Raw genomic sequence first — 11,258 nt, 5'->3', positions numbered from 1 at the left:
CCCAACAGTTTGATACGTACATCTCTAACATACACCAGTTGCCAAAACTTTGCCATTTTAGACTTAATAGAAGAGTATCTAAACACTATTAAAGATATGAGCTTAATATTTGACACATTTCGTTCAAAATTATCAGAATAGCTTTTGGCTTATTTTTCATTTCACTTATATTTAATTTAAAAAAATATCCACTTATTACGATTTGTAAGTAGAATTACGATAGTCTGTTTCACTGCTTGTTGATAAATATATCTGAGACATGACGGTATCTAACAGATTAAAGTTTGTTATATTTTTCTTTATCAATTTTAAAATACTGTATCCCTAAATATATACAACCTGTTTTAAAAGTTGAAAAATTTATGATAAATATCTTATCAGCAGCTTAAGTGTGAAATAAATTTTATCAAAAACCGGCGAAACATGCGCTGAAGAAACACAACTAAGTAATCAATATATACATTATAATTAATACGTAAAATATTTCCCCGTAGCTTATACTTTTATATAAAAATAGATGGAAATACAAGTTTTATTATGACAATGTGGACGATTTTGTAATGTGACAAAACATTAAATATACGCCTTTTATTTTTACTATTTCATATAAAAAAAACGTTATTAATAAATATCTTGATTTGTCACAGTATTTTATTATTATTCATAAGTAAAAAAAGATAATTCTGTAGCATTTTACGTAAGTATTTAAATACCAAAAATGGTATTTGTGCAAATAGCATACATTGTAGAAAATCATATCCTCCAGAGAATAAATCAGTGATTCATTTAAACTACACACAAAGTCACGAGAACTGTTCGATTTATTATTTTAAATCGATCAAATCGATGTGCCCCATAAAAGTTTATCAGCCCCATTCGTCATTACAAAACGACGTCGTTTGTCCCCTCAAAAACTTAAGTGTCCCAGAGACGATCAATTAATTAGTTGTCGTATTGTCTGTTTTAAATAATTTGTTTATTGACAAATCCATTGATGAGTCTACATAAGAGGTCAATAAGCACCTTCCATCGCGCCTGGTAATGTATTAAAATAAACTTCTTTCAATCGCTACAAATTGTAACTATCTAGAATATACTAATTAATTTATTAGAAGTTTATATTATCTGACGTTTAAGCAAGATTATATTTATAATGTAATTAACACACATTTTATGAATTATGTCAAATGTATTTTATTTCTGGGGCACTTAATGTCACTCTCAATTAATGCCCCATGTGGGGCAATTAGTCCAATAGAGGGGGTGACGGGGTTTGAGGGGCGGGCAGAGGCGCCAAGACCGGGGCGGTGGGACCCCATCACCGGGAGGGGCACGAGCTGGTGGCAGACTTGCTGCTTAAGCAGGAGAAACCGCTCGTGGCCGACTGCAGGCTGGACATCGAACCCCTGGAAAGAATGATATTATTTTATTTCAACTGATACTGATTGAAGAGTTTATTTGCGTTTTTAATTACAAGTTCTGTTTTCGTTAATTATTTATTGGCTACAAAACACTGAAATAATAAATAAACACGATGCTGCGACTTATGACACGGTAAATATTAATTTGAATTTGCTGATTTTTAATGCTGTACGTAATGTTAAATTACATTGACTTGTTACTACTGCTGATAATTCAAGTAATTGAATTATATAAAAAAAAAAGTTTGTCACGTCGTTTTAGTTTTGTAACTTTTAATTTTTCAATCATACAAAGTTACATAATGAACACACTCGAATGTATTAATGACGATTAAAGACGACGCGTTAGCGTAACGACCACAACATTGGTTTGTGGCTGTTGCACTGGCGATCGTGGGTTCGATCCCCGCACATGATATACTTGTGTATTGTGTGTATTTTCTCCGACAAAGGAGTCAATCGTCGTGGGGGCCGTTGAGTTTTATATTAATACAATAAATGTAATCATCATCATTGTCAACCGATCGACGTTTACTAGTCGTAGGTCTTTTGCAAGGTATTTCACCTTTCGCGATCTAGCGCCACTCGTGTCCAGCGGATCACGATAAATATATTTATTTACATTTCAATTATTAGTTTAAACGAAGTTAAGCAAGTGAGTCGGGTCGAGGCAGTCGTGTACCGGTAGTGGTGGCTGGCCAGCGTCTCGGTGTAGTACATGAGCGCGGCGCCCGCGGGCCCGGCGCGCCACTGCAGCACGTAGGCGGCGCGCTCGGCCAGCACGTGCGAGCCCTGCACGCTCTCTACACGAAGTGAGTTAGCGTGTGAAGTGTCGTGTACCGGTAGTGGTGGCTGGCCAGCGTCTCGGTGTAGTACATGAGCGCGGCGCCCGCGGGCCCGGCGCGCCACTGCAGCACGTAGGCGGCGCGCTCGGCCAGCACGTGCGAGCCCTGCACGCTCTCTACACGAAGTGAGTTAGCGTGTGAAGTGTCGTGTACCGGTAGTGGTGGCTGGCCAGCGTCTCGGTGTAGTACATGAGCGCGGCGCCCGCGGGCCCGGCGCGCCACTGCAGCACGTAGGCGGCGCGCTCGGCCAGCACGTGCGAGCCCTGCACGCTCTCTACACGAAGTGAGTTAGCGTGTGAAGTGTCGTGTACCGGTAGTGGTGGCTGGCCAGCGTCTCGGTGTAGTACATGAGCGCGGCGCCCGCGGGCCCGGCGCGCCACTGCAGCACGTAGGCGGCGCGCTCGGCCAGCACGTGCGAGCCCTGCACGCTCTCGCCGCCGTAGCACACGCGCGCCGCCTCCACGCGCTCCACCCGCCCTCCCCGCGCTCCGTCCAGCGCCGAGCGGCCCTCTTCGCCGGAAGCCTCTGCAGTACAAATTTTACTAATAAGAACTTACAATCCATGTAGGATTTCCCCACGCTCCGCACCCAACCACTGTCTAGAACCGCGTAACCCTCCTTACCGGGAGCCTTTGCATACATGGAGACAACCATACAGATATAGAATCACTTATACATTGAGATTTTCACACAGACAGAGACACTCATCACAGATACAGACATCATAGTTGCTTAAGAGAAAAAGTGCCTCAGTCAAATACTCTGTTACAATAACCCGCACCCCCCTCGTCTCTGCTAAACACACTTCATCTATGAAAACTACAAGCCTCTATAGAAATACTGTTCCCCGCCCAGCGCCAAGCGGTCTTCATCACCATCCGGAGATTCTGCCGACGAAGGTGCATGCAAGATTTTATTTGTTACAATGTAATTAACACACATTTTATGAATTATGACAAATGTATTTTATTTCTGGGGCACTTAATGTCACTCTCAATTTATGCCCCAAGTGGGGCATCTTCATATTTTAGAGAAGTCAAGGGTCATGTTTTTGCTTGCCTATTGGCAGACGCAAACACTGATTTTTATTTCAAGTTTTTTATTCATATATTGTGTATTTCTTGTAATCGATAGTCAAACGTGTGTGTGTTAAGCATAAGGGAAACGGTGCTGCGTAATAGAGTTGTATAATTATATCTCTTTTATCACCCTCCTCCATTCATCTCGATTCCTCTCATATTATATGTATTGCACATCTTTAAAAAGAAAACTGTATCATTTTAACTACAAAAAATGTATCAAAAATAAGACTAAGTTGGTTAATAACTACTCACAAGTCTATAGACACTATAACTCAATTAGTATTAGTGTAGACATTTTTTTAATACGTTATTTGCTAGTAACAATAAACGAATCTTTTGATTTTTTTGGCCCAGATTAGCACTCCTCTTTACGAATAAGTAAGGTTTAAACATAAGAATAAATAAACCTGGACAAGTTTTAGTTTCTAGTAAGTAATAAAAACGATTTAAGCAATTTACATCATTCATACTTGTAAAAACAAAGTCCAAAACGAGCTACACAAAACATTATAGTGTAGTACAAAAAGTTCTCAGAAACAACCCAATATTTCTTTATAAGAATTAAGTTTCTCTACCCAATTGCAATTATTATGACACAATATGCCCCAATCAGCCCCTCCACAACATGCCCCAAAGATCCTCCAATTTTCCGCCACATTAACAAAATCTACACTTACCGGCTGCATTATCTTGAATTTCCAAATCCTGGTCGGTCCGGTAAACGGCGAACGATATATCGTGTCGGAGCACGTCAAAGTCCCACGTCAGAACACTGTGGGGATCCTGGTTCTGAACTATTATTTCGTGCACCTGGAAATTTATTTACGAAACTTAATTTCAAATCATAATTGTGGGATCTGATTAAGACACTTTAGTAAGGGAAATAAAAGTTAAAAATAAATTACAATAACAAGTAAATTACAAAAGGGGCATAAAATATCGTATAGAGCAATTTCTTCCAAGAAACGTTTGATATATTTGGTTGAATATATTTATGAGGTGATTGGTAATTGATTGATTCTAAATTAAAATCAGAAACTTATACATTTTATCCTGAAATTTACACACACTTACACAAACACACACACACACACACAGATTACAATTTTGTAAGTGTTGATCGTACAATTTATTAATACTTTTTTTTAATTAAACGTTTTTTACCTTATTTTTTATTTATGTATATAGAATAGCGTATCTGTGGGCATTAACCGCCACTAATTAAGATTTTTTAATTTAAATTTCGAAATCAACAAACAAAAATACCAACCTGACCCTTCCCCAGACTAACAGATTTATAGATGCTGTCTTCACACAGCGGATCCCCATCGCGCTCCGTGAACGCACCGCTGACGTACAGACTCTTCGGTACCAATCCTCCTTCGTGGACGAAACTCTGGAATATTTGGTATCATACTCTTATACTATCCTTAAAATATTAATTGATTGCAATGAAACCACAGATAAATGGCCAAAAGAAAAACAAATAAGAATTAATTGATAATTGTAGCTTGACCTAAATTTAACACTTAATATGATAATTTACATATTTCAACTACTAATAATACCAAGTATTGTGGGTCTCCCCACCGTGCCTCGGAGAGCATGTTAAGCCGTCGGTCTCGGTTGTTATCATGTACACCTGATAGCGATTGTTACTCATAGTAGGGAATTATCCGCCAACCCGCACTGGAGCAGCGTGGTGGATTAAGCTCTGATCCTTCTCCTACATGGGGAAAGAGGCCTATGCCCAGTAGTGGGATATTACAGGCTGAAGCGTAATACCAAGTATAATATTTAAATTATGTGCTAAAAATTTTTAGCTATTCGTCGATACAAAACAAATAAACTAATCTGATGGCTAAAGTGTTTACGATGTACGAGTACAACAGATGTTTGTGCAAACTATTCTAGCACGTACACGTTACGAGTTTCCGTGATATGAGTTAGCCGTGAACAATTAGCTGTAATATTGTGTTACGTGAAGCTAGACGCGATGATCGCACGATAGGCTGACGATTACAATTGTTATAAGGTGTGTATAACGTTCTATTTTGCAAGAGATTATCGGTATAGTAACTGAGAGAGGGCACAGCAGGAAATTTCATGCTCAAAATATGGAGCAGCCCGACTGGGGAAGTACCTCGATCTTGCGACCTTGGAGAAGATCACAGCTAAATAATACTGCTTTCATGCAGTTTTGTGTTCCTGTTGGTGAGTAAGGTGACCAGAGCTCCTGGGGGGGATTGGGGATAGAGTCGGTAACGCGTTTTCGATGCTTTTGGTTTTGTAGACGTCTATGAGCTACGGTAATCGCTTACCATCAGGTGAGCCATTGTTTGGCGACCTAGTTATATAAAGAAAAAAATTCACAAGTGTTTATCGAATGCCTCTTAAAAATCTACACAAAAGAATTGCAAATAAACAAAGATTAGATCTCTTAAAAGATGGTTATAAAAAATCTGAATTCAGCAGTTATCAAGAAGATCCTTCCTTAGATTCGATATGAACTTCAAAATATTACCTATAACAAACATCATCAAATTGAACCTAATAACGAAACAACTATGGAATGCAAATTTTTACTACGCTTAAGAGTAATTAAATAAAAAAACGAGTGTGCTTTAGACCGACAGATGGCTGAAGTAAAACTTCTTTAGTTGACCCTACAGTAATATACGAAACCTAACTCTCTCTCTTTCTATCTTCACTAAATTATATCTCCTTCTCATCTTCCGCTCGCTTCGCCCGATCATACATTTTGTAACGCTCTCGGCTCGTCTTAATCCCCAAGTTAAGTTTTACTTCAAAAAACGATTCGTTCTTCTATTTCAAGGACGATCTCTTGCAATATAGAAGCACATATGAATATAGAATAATAGATATAGGTTCATAAGACAAACACGTGTGATATTCAGTCTCACGTGGTCGTACATCGTCGTAATAGCGCTGCGGCACGCTCAACGACGCATCTACTATGTCCGACTGTTGTTATGAACAAAACAAATTAAAATAAATAAATAATCAATGAAGATTTTCAAGCTAAAATCGATCTTATTTTATACGATTTTGAGTTTAGTTTTCAGAGATAGAAGAATAGAAGCCGGAGAAACTGTTTTGTTACAAAATTCATACATAAAAGGGTGAAAGACTAATTTCGAAAACGATCTATTACTAATAATTTATCTCGAACACTGGAGAGCAATCAAGTTTCTACAGCGGATTGAAGGAATCATGCTTCAAGAACTGACATATTTACGACATTTCCACTATAAAAATGTTTTAAAAATTGTTTATCTGTGTATAAATTCATAACCTTGATAAAATTATTCCAGTTACCAATATTTCCAATAAATTTATATTCACAGAAAATAATGCGTTCATGAATAATTTATGGATATTTAAAATTCATTTATTCAATGAATAAGTACCCGTTAAATTGTTCTCCAGCAATTTATAATAGTAGTTGCATCGATTATACTAAAAGCTATTAAAAATAATTGATCTTAGAAATCCAATCACGCTAACACGTACATATAAAGATTTTGCACTTGGGGTCATTTAAGTATTACGTGAACACCGAAGGGGAGTGGAAGGGTCTACGTTTTGCTTATTTTTGATATGGGGGCCCGGGGGTCTAGATGGTGGTTACGCTAGCAATTTTTATTTATTATTGCTGAATAGATTTAAAAAATATATACCAATGTTTACGTAAACATAAGGGAGGTTAGTGTTTTGCTGACTTTCGCTGACCAGGGGGAGGAGGGAGTTAAAAATTACTAAAATTCCAGTTACGTAATATTTGAATGACCACTAGCGTACGTTTTCTAATCACCGTTGCTTCTTTTTATTTACGCATTTGATATGAAATTTTATGGAATTTTAAAAATATTTGTGTAAACAAAAACATCAAAATATAAAAATGTATATTAATTATATTCAAATAAAAAAATTAATTATATTAAAAAACGCGTCGAAATCTAATCAACATTTTAGTAAAATATGATGTAGTTAGTGTTAAGTTTTCATAGGATTAAACTTTGTCCATATTTGTATTATATAAATGAAAGTGGTCCGAAAAGCATACCTTGCAGGGTCCCCCGAGGAAATCCGGTATTAGATCTTTAGGGATATAGTCGAGTAAGCCTCCAGGTTGGAGGTAGTCCTTGCCACCGTAGAACAGGAATTTGCTGCGTGTATTTTCGTCTACAATCAAGAAAAAATGGTTTTATAAATATGATCTAACGTACATAAAGCTTTACAAAAATCAAAAACAAACAGCTATCACTAACTTACTCACCACAACATTAATGTCGTTTCATTATTATTTTGAAATGAAAGAGCGAACATTTGTAACTATTGAATATTATTATTTTTTAATTAAGAACTTAATGCAAGGTGAAATATTTTGTTTAACTTACCAATAAATGTGCTAACAATGGTCCACAAGATGGGGAACACTCTGGGTGCCCTGACAATTAAGACCCTGCCCATCGTCTCTGGATAGTTCGCCTCCACAATCTGTATGATCCTCAGCAGCGCCCTGACTCCTGGCCTCCAGAGGTGCCTCATGTTCAGACCATCAAGGTCTACCAGCAGGCACCAGGACTGTATCGCGTGTTCGGACGACCGGGTCGCCTCCTCTAGAAGTTTTAACCCTTCTTCGCATACATGAAGTGTCTGAAATTTTTTTATGACATTTATTTTTGTTTTAATATCGGTGCACCAAAAATTATTAAAATATTTTTTTTGTTATATGTTTTTATACGAAGTAGTTTGTAATGAGTTTTTAACGAGTTTCAAGATAAAAGGAATTATAAAAGGTTTACGCAGATTTTACTTATAAGTAATTATAATTATTATACCGTCACTATAATCATCGTTATGTATATTGTAAATTATCTGTACAATGTAGTTTTACATATAAAACTTTAAAAATAAATAAATAAAATTTTAGAACAAAAATGTAAAATTAAATTTATTAAAACAAAGGGATAATGTTATATCTGTAAAAAAGCAATGAAAATCCTTTTAAAATACTCACCAACTTCAAGAGTCCATCTTCCCCGATTGATTTCAACAGTCCCTTGACATCCATCTGTCCGAGTCGTAGAATATATAAAGGACGTCCATCTTGTAAAAAAAAATTAATCTCAATACAATTTCAAAAGAAAAAAAAGAATAAGATATTAATAGGGTTATCCAAAACAGGCCCTTAGTGCTTGTAGAATATGTAAACAAACCCTTATCATGATGGTGCCAGCCCCCGGGGAAGTACTGCTTGACCACGTCTGGCGTCTCGTACTCGGAGAGGATGCGGTCGACCTGGTGCTTCTTCCTCCAGAGAAGAGACTGGGACAGCATCTCGCGCGCCTTCTCGACGCTAAAGTCACGAGCCCGCAGAAATCGGAGCAGGGTCGTGTCGCTTGGTACCTGATGATAATAATAGGACATTAAATGATGTCCAATAATCACTTCACTGCTTTTATATTAATTTAAACACCGAGAGGGTTTTTTGGCTAAGATCTAGATTAGGTAAAACCGAATTTCGGGACCGTGGGGGGATGGGGGAGGGGAGGGTGGGGAACACTACCCCTGGTACCACTATCACACCTCGGAACCCCATGGTTATGGAGATATCGATGGTTAAAGTTTTGAGGTTAGAAGAAGAATTGGTCATTTGTTAGTTAAGTGGCCTCCAATTTATGGGGTGAAATGGGGGTGGGAGGGTAAAGGGTGGTGGGGAGGGTGGGTTTTTTAGCCCCCCGTAGTGTGCGTTTCGCGTAAGCCCCGTGGTTTCGAAGATATCGTGTTTGAAGTTTTGGGGTTAACTTTACGTGAATCAGAGATATTACAATACCTTAGAGCTCCGTGTCTGACTCCACCTTACCTCTGGTGCAGCGGGAAGTGCACTCATATGCTCCATTCACCAACTTTCACATTTTATTTTCGAACAAATTTACGTAAAAATGATCTCGATTGCAAGATCAACAAACGATACGAACTGACGCTTAACGACTGACAAATCGACATTTTTAAACAAAATAACGCGTCAGACATAATGTTCTAATAAAATTAGTAACATTGCGTGCTAGAATATAGGTTTAGAAATTCGAAAAATACCCAAAACCGAATCGGAGCACCCCACTGTCCACGTGGTCTTGGTCTGTCCTACCCCTAGAGTGTTTTTTTTGTGCCGCGGAGGCGTGGAGGGAGGGCAGCCCTCGCCCGCCGTGCGAAAGCGCGCGAACGAATGCGTAGGTGAGCGGCTGAGGCTGGTCGCCGAAGGCGACCAGCCTCCGCTGCGGAACGGAGCATGAGTGAGCGTGCTTTCGCACGCAAGGGCGGAAGGGCTGCACTTCCCGCAGCGCCGGAGCCAAGCGTTCCTCTAGCTTTCGAAATTCTTCTTCTAACCTCAAAACTTTAACCATGGATATCTCCATAACCATGGGGTTCCGAGGTGTGACAGTGGTACCAGGGGTAGCGTTCCCCACCCTCTCCCCCCCCATCCCCCCACGGTCCCGAAATTCGGTTTTACCTAATCTAAAGCTTTACCGGTTTTTTTATTATTTGGTTAACGCTTCAGCCTGTAATATCCCACTACTGGGCATAGGCCTCTTTCCCCATATAGGAGAAGGATCAGAGCTTAATCCACCACGCTGCTCCAATGCGGGTTGGCGGATATATTCCCTTCTATGAGTAACGATCGCTATCAGGTGTACATAATAACAACCGGGACCGACGGCTTAACTTGCTCTCCGAGTATAATTATAATTTGGTTAAATATGGGTAGTATTTGATGATCAAAGTGAATTTTCAAATTATAAAATTAAATGAGATTAAGAACAGAGTAATGAAATAAAGAACTCCACTCCTGGAATTATATGTGAAGTCTATTTATTACATAAGACATAACGCTTTCTATTTACATCGCCACACGACAGAGATTGTTTTTAGGTGAGATTTTCTGAATTTTACCTAAACGTGGGTAGTATTAAATGGTTAAAACGAATTTTCCATGTGGCAGTTTAAATGAGATATTACTAAATAAATCACTCTTAGTGTATACTATTAATATGTTGGTCTCAGAAATTATTTCATAAATACTATATTCAATTATTCATAAAAATCCATGCTGGTTATCTGAAAAAAATCCTAAGTGGTCGGTTGACTGCATATGCATATCTTCGATATCTTCATATTTTCTATTGCTCGAAATGCTAAAAAGGCAAATATAACGTTCTTTTAAAATATTTTTATACACTAAATGACTATTGTTTGATTTTTACGAGTTGATTTATAATTTAAAATTTTCATTGTTTGTAGAAAAAAAAAACTTCACCTAATGCGATGTATAATTAATTAAACCATCAAAACAAAAAGTTAAACAATAGAATTTTATAACGCATATTATAATAATAGTTTTATTTCAAATACTTTTAGGTATATGACGTAAGTTCAATACACACACACACACACACACTCACATCAGCCTATCACAGTCCACTGCTGGTCATAGGCCTCCACAAGTTCGCGCCAAAAATGGCTCATGTGTTTCCCATAGTCACCACCCTGGGCAGGCGGCTTGGTGACGGCAGAGCTGGCTTTGGGATTGGCAATACAAAATGTATATATGTACATATATACAATAGAGTCATAAAACGGTATATAAATACGCCTAATAGCAATGTCAGACAAGTACAAACTTTTGCATTCCCTAACATAGCTTGACGTCCTACCTTGCAAACTGTCAAACACGTAAATTTTATATAATCGTGATGCTTTCTGAAAATTTTCCAATTTTATGCGCACTTAATATTTCATTCCGTAGGTAGTTTCCACAATGTATTATTAGAAAGCTTTAAATAAATTAATCGAATTCGTCAAGCCATTCTGGAATTTACCGCTTA

At 38.0% G+C, this 11,258-nt stretch overlaps 1 protein-coding gene across 1 annotated transcript in view; it reads right to left on the bottom strand.

Annotated features, from left to right (window-relative positions):
• Window positions 1-1,079: 1,079 nt before the first annotated feature.
• Window positions 1,080-11,258, bottom strand: part of LOC123656342 (protein real-time) — a 100,302-nt gene continuing 90,123 nt past the window's right edge. The window contains exons 7-14 of the mRNA XM_045592039.1: window positions 8,592-8,781; window positions 8,393-8,481; window positions 7,770-8,028; window positions 7,436-7,554; window positions 4,619-4,744; window positions 4,022-4,158; window positions 2,578-2,808; window positions 1,080-1,406 (exon numbers count right to left, since the gene is read on the bottom strand). Coding sequence (XP_045447995.1) covers window positions 1,319-1,406; window positions 2,578-2,808; window positions 4,022-4,158; window positions 4,619-4,744; window positions 7,436-7,554; window positions 7,770-8,028; window positions 8,393-8,481; window positions 8,592-8,781 — 1,239 coding nt within the window. The 3' untranslated portion in view covers window positions 1,080-1,318. The remainder of the gene's footprint in view (window positions 1,407-2,577; window positions 2,809-4,021; window positions 4,159-4,618; window positions 4,745-7,435; window positions 7,555-7,769; window positions 8,029-8,392; window positions 8,482-8,591; window positions 8,782-11,258) is intronic.

This window comes from Melitaea cinxia, chromosome 9, assembly GCF_905220565.1.
Source record: "Melitaea cinxia chromosome 9, ilMelCinx1.1, whole genome shotgun sequence".
In the NCBI taxonomy this organism is placed as follows: domain Eukaryota; kingdom Metazoa; phylum Arthropoda; class Insecta; order Lepidoptera; family Nymphalidae; genus Melitaea; species Melitaea cinxia.
This window is presented reverse-complemented; position numbering and strand designations above follow the sequence as displayed.